The sequence below is a fragment of the Tripterygium wilfordii genome, chromosome 9, assembly GCF_013401445.1.
Source record: "Tripterygium wilfordii isolate XIE 37 chromosome 9, ASM1340144v1, whole genome shotgun sequence".
Taxonomy (NCBI): domain Eukaryota; kingdom Viridiplantae; phylum Streptophyta; class Magnoliopsida; order Celastrales; family Celastraceae; genus Tripterygium; species Tripterygium wilfordii.
The window spans coordinates 13,213,908-13,226,411 of NC_052240.1; the positions used below are offsets into that span (position 1 = coordinate 13,213,908).

General features: G+C 36.7%; 2 protein-coding genes across 4 annotated transcripts; one reads left to right on the forward strand and one right to left on the reverse strand.

Annotated features, from left to right (window-relative positions):
- Positions 1 to 1,340: 1,340 nt before the first annotated feature.
- Positions 1,341 to 4,041, reverse strand: LOC120005301 (pectinesterase/pectinesterase inhibitor PPE8B-like). Its single transcript, XM_038854864.1, has 3 exons — positions 3,639 to 4,041; positions 2,853 to 3,392; positions 1,341 to 2,238 (listed from the first exon to the last, which is right to left on the reverse strand). Exons 1-3 carry the CDS (start codon positions 3,970 to 3,972, stop codon positions 1,541 to 1,543), a joined length of 1,572 nt encoding a protein of 523 aa, XP_038710792.1. The 5' UTR covers positions 3,973 to 4,041; the 3' UTR covers positions 1,341 to 1,540.
- Positions 4,042 to 8,408: 4,367 nt separating this feature from the next.
- LOC120005172 (alpha-aminoadipic semialdehyde synthase-like) lies at positions 8,409 to 12,334 on the forward strand. Of its 3 annotated transcripts, none has more exons than XM_038854663.1 (11): positions 8,409 to 8,625; positions 9,118 to 9,379; positions 9,483 to 9,569; positions 9,666 to 9,795; positions 10,048 to 10,221; positions 10,410 to 10,492; positions 10,950 to 11,063; positions 11,163 to 11,238; positions 11,432 to 11,603; positions 11,780 to 11,876; positions 11,982 to 12,334. In XM_038854663.1, exons 1-11 carry the CDS (start codon positions 8,438 to 8,440, stop codon positions 12,177 to 12,179), a joined length of 1,581 nt encoding a protein of 526 aa, XP_038710591.1. In that variant the 5' UTR covers positions 8,409 to 8,437; the 3' UTR covers positions 12,180 to 12,334. The 3 variants fall into 3 exon arrangements, with proteins under 3 accessions (XP_038710591.1, XP_038710590.1, XP_038710592.1); XM_038854662.1 differs by having other exon boundaries at positions 8,409 to 8,620; positions 9,113 to 9,379; XM_038854664.1 differs by having other exon boundaries at positions 8,508 to 8,625; positions 9,113 to 9,379.
- Positions 12,335 to 12,504: the final 170 nt, after the last annotated feature.

Here is a 12,504-nt window from a genome sequence, read left to right on the forward strand (position 1 = left end):
AAAATAAATACATATTTATATATTGAATTAGAAAATACTAAGCCTACACAAGAATTCAACCAAAAAAAAAGACTAAAATTTTGAAGGACGTAAATATGATCTAGCCTATGAAGAGTTGGCATGTGAGCATGGGTTTGACGAAAATGGTGGACAGTCTTTATATAAACAAAAATGAAAGCCAAAACATGTTTCTTTCCTTCTTTTTCTGTTTCTTTTCATTACCGATCATTGCTTGAGAACAATTTAATTTGTGAACCTTGAATATTTGATTAATAATCATTTTCATATGGTTGAGGTCAAAATCGCGCCTCAATGTTGTCATTAGTTTAGCAGGACTCCTTTCAAAGATAGATTTTCCAGCATCCAGCCATCAAAGATCAACATCATCATCAACCGAGTTTTTGTCTTAAAAATTTGGGGTCAGCTACATGAGTCTATGAGAACATCACCGAAAATCCGATATTCTCTTTTAGACTTACGTTTATGTGTTTGGCAAAGTTTTACGTTGACTGTCAACCAACCATAACTCTCCTCCTTTATCTGAGCTTGGGACCGACTCCAAATGCGAGCGGAGTTAGATATAACTGGCAATTTTTTTTGTTGTTGTATGCAACATATAAGAGATAAAGCGGTACGGCAAAGCAAACAACTTCTTTATAATTAACTCAAAATTAAATTTTGCAGGGCTATGGGAAAATAAGGTAATGGTAGAAAGCCCATTGCATATAAAATTATTTTTACCAAGAGGAGTCATATTATATATATTAGGAGTCCTTACAAATTACACCTTCTACCTAAATTATATAAACGGTAAAGTAATTTCTTTCCTGTCATTAGTGTTTGGATGTAGTAATAAAAGTTACTTAAATTTACATATATATATATATATATATATATATATTGATCAATCATTTTGTATACCCAACAATCTTCCTGTTAAATTCCTAGTTTTATGATCCAATGGTTTTTTATGGGCATAGCGATACAAAAACAAGTGAAAAATACAAACCCAATTTTATATCCACCATAAACACCTTTAAATCATGCTATAAAGCACGCTCCATTGTAAAGATGGACCAGCCAGAAATAATATTTTATTTATTGGTGCGTATGTCAATGTGTTGGCTTTATCTGGTTTGTCTTTCTCATAATTTGACCTACCTTATTCCATCAGAAATATTGTCCGCTTTGAGTTATACGGTTTCTAAATATGCATAGGACGCACCGACACTGAACTTTATCACTGACCCACTTGTTTATCTGTAAAGATTTGATGCTACATCACATATATTTCTTTCAACTCACTTCTGTAATTTCATGAAATTTTTTGAAACCAAGACTACCAATCAATTTATTTATCCACTATATAGAGGCCAAATACACACATTGATCTGTAACCAATGTTTTCAAAACAAAAATTGAATAATCAACAAAAAAAATCTAAAACAAGAAAACTGCTATTTACCTACTAGCAGTTAAAACACCACCACATTCGCTTCAACTAGTAAGGAAAATAGTATGAGAATTTACATCTTTATGCTTAAACTGTCAATCCAGCTATGTATGTAACTCCTGTTGGAGGCAACCACGAATTCCCTTCAATAAACAGGGCCACCGTATAATTACTAGCTTGGGCAGAGTCATTAAACGCATGGTAGCCCCGCCAATTGACGCGACTACCAAGCCCGGCTCCAACCCCATAATTCTTGAACTCACCGTAGTACAAGGTGTCTAATGCGAAGTCCGCATTCCACTCAAGCCATCCTTTGGGTCTTATAACATCACTCATGTAAGACTGCAATATAACAGTCCGTGAATACAACTTCCATGGTCTACCCAGATATGTTTCTATCGAGTTCGCAAAAGGTAAGAGGTCCGCATCTGCGGTGAAGTTGCAGAACTGAAAGGAGAACCCAGTGGGCTCATTTGGGTCTTTGCGTCCATGGGCAGTGATGGTGTTCTTTTGGTTAGGCAATCCCCTTTTGGCCAATATTTGGCAGTTTTGGAAGACAACAGTGGCATCGCCAAAAATGAAGTCAATTGTCCCAGAAATACGACATTCCCTGTAGAATTGACGCATTGTGTGTGTATAGAGAGTGTCTTGATAGCCCTTAATAGCACATCTGTAAAAGACCGATAAATCAGAGTCTGATCGGAGTGCCACTGCTTGGTGCTTCTGGGGTCCTGCAGTGTTCTCGAATGTAATGTCTCGTGCTATAAATCCTCTCCCACTCACAGCTGCACATATCAAAAGGAAACTATTGGTCAAAACACTTGATTTGATATGAACAAAAGTTTAATATAAACCCTAACGCACCAAGAAACAATGACACTTTTTTTTTTTACCAAGTAACCGCCCAACCCAATATATCATTTGAGTGGACGTTAACCTCGGGCCGCCGAACAACCTATACCACTCTAGCGATAGGTAAGACTGGACTGAAGACCATGTGAGTAGGAACCCGGAAGTGGGACAAACCCATAAACCATGATTACACAAGAAAATATCTCAGTTGATTGGTTCGAACTCCCGAACTAGGGCATCGTAGACCCTAAGTCCGGAAACCAAGAGATGAAAAAAATGAACAACCTTCCCCACATTAATCAATTTTAGCGCCATAAAGACTGAATGAATTGATATCAGCATACTGTATCAATGACAATGGTCATAAAAAAATAAAACCTGTATTTATTGAAATAGAGTTATCCACACTAATACCATACCGCTGTGGTCCAAGACCAAGAAATCCTACAGCAAGCAAACATTTAGTTTGAAATTTAAGTACTGCATTGAAACCAAATTGTACTTGTACTTAAAATTTTTATGACAGATTCAAAGTGGTACTACTCACCAAATGTTGCTGAACGAAATGTGGTGTAACCCTCAGGAACGCTACGATTACCAGTAATGACTGTAACATCCATGCCATCTCCAATCATCACAAGATTCCACTTCTTCTTCTTGATCTCCACATATTCATTGTACACTCCTTTCTTTACATATATCACAAATCTATTCAAGCTATTGTCAGGAGCAGCTGCTATGGCGTCCATTATTTTAGTATATTGTCCAGTCCCATCTTGAGCTACTATTGCATCGGCTGTTGTTGTACCTTTTACATCCATCAGTTTCTGGTCTTCATATTTGAACCATGAGGGGAGATTTTGCTCTGTTTTTGCTCTGCCACTGGACTTGGATTTGGAAGGTGTGTGGATCATTGTTAGTAAGTCTTGAACCAGTGAAGTAATTTGACCCAAACTACCTGCAACAACGCCCTTGACAAAGCTGTTTGTGCCTTCAAATCCATCAATGCATGTGTCTTGATTAGCTAGTACGGCACTTATCCAGGTCTTTAAATCAGAACCCAAATCGCCTGTACTGTTATCTTTGCCTGCAAAAATTTCAAATTCAAATAGTGCAAATATTAGCTTCCACTCAAAGAACTTTTTTTTTTGTGAGGAGGGAATCCACCGAAAAGAAGACACGGACGGACGGTGGACTCCATCCTAATGATTAACTCACGGGTCACATGTAATACCCATATATAACTTGAGTCGACTCAGTATTAAAATAACGCACGCGAGAACCAAAGATTTTTTTTCCACTACAAGAACGTCGAGGGAGAAGTAATTAGTACCGTTTGTTTTAGTTTGGGAAGCAGAGACAGACCAGTCCAGTGCATCAGAAGAGAAATCAAGCAAATCGAGACAGTCGTTTATTGCATTAGTAAGCCTAAAGTCACCAACGAAATTACCAACATTGGAGACAACAGAGGTCACTTTCTGGACAGTGGCAATAGTAGTCACCAAGGAGCTTACAAACTGTGATGCAGGCACAGTGAAGTACTCACCCTGCAATAAGTCACCGCTGAAGGTAGCATTTGATTTCAGAGTGGAAAATGAAAGAATGGTGATTATGAGCAAGAAGAATGACAGAGAGGTGCTAAATTTGGACATTTTTGATGAGACCATTATGGATATGAAGAAATGGTCTCAGAACTCAATCAGGGTTTGGCTTGGGTTGGGTAGTAATAAAGAGGGAGGGGGAGAGGTGTGTGTATTTAAGGGAGGGATTGGAGGACAGTTGAAGGAATTTAAGAGGGTGTAGTGTGTCAAAGTGGGGTATGCCTGACGGAGGTGGTCTTATTATCCAAGTGTCGGCGGTCACACAAATGCTGATTCCATCTTTTCAACCCTACTTTTAAAGTAGAGAATCTAACGGGTAATTTCTTCGAGTGACCCAGCAGGTTAGAAATGCCCATTACTTTCTAACTTTACTTCATAATATCTGGCAAGGCACCATGATCATGATCGAAAGAAATCACTTCGCAATAATCTAGCCGGTTATATATTATCTATCCAGATTTAGGGTTTAAAAAATTTCGCCTGAGTTTAAGAGTTCGACTCTAAACTACAACATCTATTTTCAAATAGTTTACGCTGAGTTTCGACCCAATTAACCTATCGAGTGGATTTCATGCACATTGTCCGACTCGAATTTGGACTTTTAGCGAACTGTGCAAATGCACGCATGCTAAGTTGCTCTTGATTGCGAAAAACATGGGTCATGACCCAAGGAATTGAATAATACTAATTACTGTTATGGGGGCCCACGTGATGTTTAACCTATTTATAACAAATGGGTTTCTCCATGCATCTTTGTCATCCTGCGGCGGTGCCGCCCCTCCCCTTTTTTTTCCTATTCTTTTTCAAGGGGTTAATACAATTTTTTATCACTGAAAGATTTTTCATTTTTTATTTTGATCACTGAATGTTTAAATGTTTTGACATGATCATCAAAAGTAATATTATGTTTCATTCTAGTCACTTTTTGATGATCATGTTGAAACAGTTAAACACTGTAATAATGACGATATTGAAACATATTACAACTTTTAGTTACCATATTGAAACATTTCAACATTCAATGACCAAAATGGAAAATCAAAAATCTTTTAGTGACCAAAAATTGTATTAACCCCATTTTCAGGTGATCATGGTAATTAACTGTCATTATATTAATCTTATTACAGAAGCACATGCTTAGAGGGTAATTAATTTCTTAATGGGTCAATAAATTTTGATAGGAGGACATGTCCTTTCTTCAACAACTAACGAAGAAATATATTTCCAATTCTACACGATTTGCCAACAAATACCACATTTGGTATAGAACTTGTCCCAGAAATTCTTCATCGAATATTCGGTCCATTTATTTGGACAATTTGTTCTTTTTATACACATGCCAACCCCAACAATATTCTATAAACAAGCTTGACAACCCATATTGCATTTAAAGAGCCTTTCGGATTAAGGTTTGCACATTTGATATCACTAATGAATTGCAGATGACTTCTGCCTTTCCCAATCAGACAGTAAAACCCAGAATGTAATGAAGAAAATGACAATAGTGCCAGCTATAAGGGTGCGCTAAATTATGGATTCTAAACAGTGCTGGACAAATTGATGTATTGACACTGACATGGTAGAAGAAGAATTTACTAATAATGTCTTGAGAACATATACCCAACTAGGCATGTGTAGAACAATCAATAACAGTACCAACACTTTTTCCAGTTTCTTCAAAGGCAGTAATAATGGCAAGAGGGAAAGAGAGAGAACTTTAAAGAGATGGGGACGCCCAAAGCGCGTTTGTACAGCTTTGCTCATTGGACTTTGCTTTGGAATCGAGAAATATCGCAGTACGTACGCGGTCTTGAAGTTTTTAATATTGGCGAGTGGTCACGTTGGGAACATATGCCTGCCTGTTCAGTAAAATCGTCGAACACCTTATCTGCCTACCCTTTGAATCCACTATAATGTCCCACGCGTAAGCTTCAAATAATCATTGCTTCGTTAGAGTTTGCAATCAAAAGCTTGATAATGATGGTCTCTAAACGCCAATTAATACTGACTAATGACAAATCATTGTACTCTTATTACTGATCTAGCTTCCTCATGGCTTAGCTAAGTTCGTTTATTATATCCTTTATCATTACTCTTCATTCGATATTTGTTTATATTGGCCCCACCTAATAACAGGACCTTTTGGGACCTGTATGACCACGCCGCTAATCACATGGGTCAACCAAATTTTTGCTTTCTCATTTATGCGATTTGTTCAAGAGTCTTTTTTAATGGATACACAAGAATAATTTCTTCAGTATGAAGTTTTCTTTTATGGGTTAAAGACTTTATCTATATTGAATTGGCAATAACCCAACAAAATGGCATACAAGTAAATGTATAGTCTATCTCATACAATTAACACGTTTTTTGGGGTTAAGAGTCAATGATTACAGTTAAAAAAGAACAAAATTGTGAGAACTTTGGCCCAAGCAAAACGGACATATTGTTTGTAGTGTTTGGGCTTCGGAGTAAAGACTCAATTCATTTAGACATGACATTTACTTGTTCATTTATTGGGTATGACATAATCCAACTCACAAGTGCGATGGAGTATTAAGACTTTATCCCACATTGGTTTGACATAACTCAACCGAGTAATATATATATAAACATATATTCAATCCCTCTCACATAATCCACACATTTTCTGAGACTAAGAATCAATGACGATGGTTTAAGAATAACAAATTCGTGCAAAAGTAGAGACGACCAGTACCAATCCAAATTACTAATTAGCCATCTCAGCATGACAATTATAAATTTTCTTCACAATCTTTGTCGGACATTCTTACCTAAATAGTTAAGGCACTTAGGCAGCGGCACGTAATGTGACAGAAGCCTCACATGACACTATTAATTGCCTTATCAATGTCAATTTTCCACACTTAATACTAACACATACGTACGTCACAACTCACAACCAAGTATGAGACTAGATAACACAATTTGTTGTTTGATTGTCAGAGAAGTGAATGTCACAAAAATAAGACGCTAAGATACTTCATACTTGAGAGACACGGAGGGTGGAGCGATACAAGTACCGAGAGTTTTATTTTATTTTATTTTTAATATCTTTGAAAAATATGTTTTTTATTGGAAACGAATCTTAAACGTAGTCCAGTCAATTGTCAACCGAATCACCTCTCATCATTTAATACCGAGAGTTTATAATTTATCATCTAAGAACAAAAAGTTTTTCATTATATATGGACGACCTCGTGGTCTCATTATTAAGAATGGTGGGTTGTAGTTGATTTGTATGTGCTTAGTGAGTTCGATGGGGAAATGTAAGCAATGGCAACAACCATACAAGTACTCGAGCCGTTATATATCCAATTTTGTTTGTCTAGAGGCTTTTCTTTTGATATAGATATGTTCAAGTTTTAACAAACTTATATGAAGGTCGATGTAACTGGGCTAGTGGCATTATTTATTGGGCCAAACTAAAAAAAGCCCAATTTGGGCCCAATCAACTTCAAAATGTGAGCATGAGGAAGTATTTCAGATTGAGCCAAGAAGTAAGCTACTAGTACTAGCCCATCACATTTTGATGATCAAAAACTGGTTCAATAAATAAGCTTTACGAGTTCACCCAGTTTATACTTTTTTGTATGGACAAAGTTGACTGTTCAATAAAACTATAAAAAGACAAAAAAAAAAAAGAAAGAAAGGCAAATTAGCCTAATTAGGCAATAATACTACTAATTCGGGATATCAAAGAAACAAGTAACGACTCGGAGGAATGTAAACGGTTGATTTCGGATATTTCTTATAAATCCAACACCCCATACAATCAATTATATTATTCGATATGGGTTATCCAGTTCATGAGGATACATCGGATCCTCAATGGGTTGTTCGATTATTGTTGATATATTAGAGTCAATGGGTTGTTCGATTATTGTGGATATATTAGAGTAACACGGTTTTGTTTCTCTCTAACTAGCAAGTGGGTCAAAACCCAACTCATTTAAGTAGGGAAAAGGCCTAGTGGATGTTAAGGGATGGACTTAACTCTTATTAAAGGGAAGATCCTCGTATCTTTTACAGATGTGGGATTCCTTACAGTCTTTTTAGATTTTTTTGACATAAATTTAACTGGCAAATTGATTGATTTTTTCGATTTTTCAATCTTTTTTATTTTATTTTTTGATATAAATTTAATCGATTGGTTAACTATTCGGTTTGGTTTTGTCGGTAAATTTTTATAAGTTAACTTGGCCTACTGATTTTACAACCAAGTACGTGAATAATATTTTACAACCAAGTAAGTGAAAATTATTCACGTGATATAATTTATCATACATATATTTCACTAGATTTGATTTTTCTAAAACTAGCATGTTATTCATATTTACTGTTGTTCACGAGAATCATGGTTCATATTCCTAACACCATCATGCGACTGGACTGACCAGATAATGTTCTATGTTTTTTTTTTTCCTTATTTTTGCCGATTAGGGGCATCCCAGCTATCAGGTGAGCAATTCAGGAAAACAGTCAAAATATCCATGATTGAAAACACAATATGGTGGGGCCTACCCTTGTGTGGAGAATCCGATTAATAATAGTGGATGACGTGCTATTTGTTTCTCACCGTTGGATTGAGCTGAGGGTCCATCCAGATTTAATTGGCCGTCTTCATCTCTCTGCTTGTCAGTCTGTCTCAGACCAGCGCAATCAATTTTCTCCGAGGGAGTCCATCATTAACGTTAAGTAATTCTCTTATCAAGTTTATCATTTGCTAGTTCATTGTTTCCTTTTTTTTTTATGTTAATTTTTCTATAATACTAATCAGCTGCACTCCTGTCATTATTATTTTGATTTTCTCTGGTAAGTTATCAGTGCTAGATTGTTTTACTGTAATATCATGAAGTACGTACGAATCTAGAGAGGGAGATCTAGGGGAAGTGAATTCCAATGACCCTATCTTGGGTTCCTAAATTTCAATGGGCAAAAGGCATGGGAATATTTGGGGGGTGTTTCTCTGATTTCTAGTATTGCATGTACTGAATTTCATGGATGGAAAGGACAATGGAATTCAGAGGTTAGACGTAATTGTTCATTGGAACTTTCTTTTTTGCTTGGTACTGTTGTTTGCGATATATATATATATATATATATTTGTTGGATTCTTGTGGCTGGTTTCCGGTTGTTTTGGATTGGGGTTTTGAAGATGATGATCATATGATGATGTTTTCAGAGCAGGAAAAGGGAAACCATGTTGGGGAATGGAGTTATTGGAATCTTGGACGAGTCCTCAAACAAGTGGGAAAGAAGGGCACCTCTAACCCCTGCACATTGTGCTCGACTTCTGCTCCAAAGCCGGAATGGAACTGGAGTTACCCGCATAATTTTGCAGCCATCTACAAGGCGCATATATCACGATGGACTGTATGAGGAAGCTGGCTGTGAAATTTCAGATGACTTGTCTGAATGTGGTCTCATTTTGGGAATTAAGAAGCCAAAGGTTATAAAATCTGCCTTTTTTTTTAAAAAACAACTTTTTTCTTGTTTTTTGAATAGAGAAACTAGACTTTTAGATTTGATGTGGTTGTTTGGTTCTGATGCAGCTGGAGATGGTTCTTCCTAATAGAGCCTATGGCTTCTTTTCACATACCCACAAGGCCCAGAAAGAAAATATGCCTCTGTTAGATAAGGTTGATCAGCATTCAAATTTTTTTCCATAGGCATTGAAGTATATCATACTCTTTTTTCCCCTTCTTTTTCTACTAACAATTCACTATGGAATGTAGATCCTGGCTGAAAAGGTGTCGCTATTTGATTACGAGCTTGTTGATGGGAATACAAAGAAAAGGTTGATTGCTTTTGGGAAATTTGCTGGTAGAGCTGCTCTAATTGACTTGTTACGAGGACTAGGACAACGTAATATGCTCCATCTCCCAACCCATTTGTTTATTTTTCCTGAACATTAAGTTTTTCTCTTTGTTGTTTTTTATTCTTGATCTGATTGGAAGTAATACTCATAGTTTCAATCGCGAATCCAAATTAGGGCTTGAAAGAAAATGATCTAGATTTGTTTCACTTTCACTCAGTGATAACAAGTTCTGTAGCTCATTGTATTATGTTAGCAATTAGTTGACTATGACATTTTTCTTTTTCCTAAATAAATTTCAGGGTACCTAAGTCTTGGATTCTCAACACCTTTCCTCTCACTGGGTCAATCTTATATGTATACTTCCTTGGCTGCTGCCAAGACTGCTGTAATTTCTGTGGGTGAAGAGATTGCAACCCTGGGACTTCCATCAGGGATATGTCCACTGGTTTTTGTCTTCACTGGATCTGGAGATGGTATTTTTAATGATCACATTTCACCCTTTCATAGTTCATGCAGTAAAATTTTCCAATCAATATTTAGTAATGTGACTGTTGTAGATATGGATTGAACTATATTCAATCATGGTGATGGTGGTTTTAAGGTCCCCGACTCCCCGGTGTTTGTGGAACTTAATTTTGCGAATATTATGTACTTCCTGCAGGTTCTACTGGTGCACAAGAGATCTTTAAGCTTCTTCCTCACTCTTTTGTCAAGCCAAGTGAACTTCCCGAATTGTTTGAGAAGGTATATATTATAGAGATCTTTGTCTTTCTCTTCTCTTCTGCGCTTTTGAACATTTAGAAATTACTACCCTTTCCACGCTCAACGCCCCATCTGCCATGCTCAACATTTAATCCATCTTCCCTATCTACTTTTTAACAAACATTTCAAGAACATATTCAACATACATAGGTGATCAGAACCTCATATTTGTTAACAAGGTAAACTGGAAAATGGTTATTATACATGAATGGAGTCCGAATCATAGGCTTAGTCTTCTGGATGCGAGGTATTGTTTAAATATGCTGTCCACCTAAATTCATATGGTCCCTATCCGAAATCCTAACAACAGAAATCTTTAAAAAAACATTGAAGCTGTACTTTTTTAAACAAGTATTCTTGCCCGTCTTTGCTTTCAAGATTATTTTTGAGCGCCGCGTTTTCTTATTTGATACTAATGGAAATTCTTCTGTTTGCTTAGGCCAAGGATTGTGCTCAACCTGGATCCACAAAGAGAGTCTTCCAAGTTTATGGATGTGTTGCAACACATGAAGACATGTTTGAACACAAAACTAATAAGGAAGTATTTGACAAAGTCAGCAACTTCGCTTCATTTTTTTTTCATCTACTCGACATTAAATTATCTCAAAGCAGACTGTGTAAATCTGAACATTTTTTGTTGTTTTCGTTTCAGTCCGACTACTATGCACATCCTGAAGACTACACTTCAGTTTTCCATGAAAGGATAACCCCCTATGCATCGGTTATTGGTATGCAATAATATTTTTGGATATGCCTGTGTGTGTGTCTAAGCTATTGTTGTTGTTTAAAAGTCTACAGAGTCTAATTCTTTACTCTTTAAGACATTCAGAGTGTCTAGTAGTTCGTGAGGAAATGCTTGTTAATTGCATGAAACTTGATTTTTCGTTCATTCTTCAAGCAATTCTGCTGGAATTGTCACAGTTAATTGCATTTATTGGGAGAAAAGGTTTCCGCGGTTGCTGAGTACCCAACAGCTTAAGGATCTGGTGAGTAAAGGCTGCCCCCTTGTTGCAATCTCAGATTTAACTTGCGACATGGGAGGTTCAATTGAGATTGTTAACCGAACTACAACAATTGACTCACCTTTCTTCAGGTATTGTGTTTTAGATATATGAGATTAATGCATAGGCAACATAAATGTATATATACATATGAACACTCTATAAATCATAGTACAAATGAATCCTATAGTTGGTAAATCATGCTATGAACATCACATCTTAAGTAGTTCTTACCATGCTGATAATCTTGTGAACCGTGCTTTTTAAGGTATGATGCTGTAAATGATACATACCATGACAACATGGACGGCGAAGGCATCCTATGTTCTGTTGTCGACAATCTCCCTACACAGTTTGCAAGAGAGGTGTGTATCCAGAGAACTTCAGTGTCTGAAATCATTTTTTCTTTCTTTCTTTCTTTCGATATTCACCGTGAAGTATTTGACCTGCCATTTTTTATTTATGGAAAGGCTTCCGTGCATTTTGGAGGCCTATTGTCGCAATTCGTTGGCAGCTTAGCTTGTATGCAGGACCTCACAAAGTTACCAGCACACCTCCAGAGAGCTTGCATAGCCCATGGAGGAGCACTTACTCCCTTATATGATTATATTCCCAGCCTGAGAAACTCTGTTGATGATGAGAGTGAACTTTCAAGTTTGCACCCTTGAAAGAGTGGTGTTGGGACTTTTTTTTTCTCTTCAAATAATAACTCAATGATTTTTGAGTAGCTGATTGAACTAGACAGGTTTTCTCCAATAATTTCATTTTGAACATCGTCTTGACAGCAGTATATTTGCTTCAATTACAATCTCAGCTTTTGTTATTTTTTAGTTTTTGTACTTGAAAGTGCACAAATAGCTGGGTAAATTGCTTGTGGGCCTAGTTTTTCTTCTTAAGGCCATAATTGGAGATGAAGGAGTGGTTAACTATATGGCAATTGGGACATTCCATTAATGGGCCCAGAAATACATGGATATGTCGGGCTTGGCATAG

Bases quoted from the DNA above. Each gene is read 5' to 3' on its own strand.
- LOC120005301 (XM_038854864.1), bottom strand. From the start codon at position 3,972: ATGGTCTCATCAAAAATGTCCAAATTTAGCACCTCTCTGTCATTCTTC. The intron at 3,393-3,638 runs GTACTAATTACT...AAATTTTTGCAG, and splicing joins TTCCCAAACTAAAACAAACG to GCAAAGATAACAGTACAGGC. The intron at 2,239-2,852 runs GTGAGTAGTACC...TGATATGTGCAG, and splicing joins ATTTCGTTCAGCAACATTTG to CTGTGAGTGGGAGAGGATTT.
- LOC120005172 (XM_038854663.1), top strand. From the start codon at position 8,438: ATGGTGGGGCCTACCCTTGTGTGGAGAATCCGATTAATAATAGTGGAT. The intron at 11,239-11,431 runs GTATGCAATAAT...GAATTGTCACAG, and splicing joins CCCCTATGCATCGGTTATTG to TTAATTGCATTTATTGGGAG. The intron at 11,877-11,981 runs GTGTGTATCCAG...ATTTATGGAAAG, and splicing joins CTACACAGTTTGCAAGAGAG to GCTTCCGTGCATTTTGGAGG.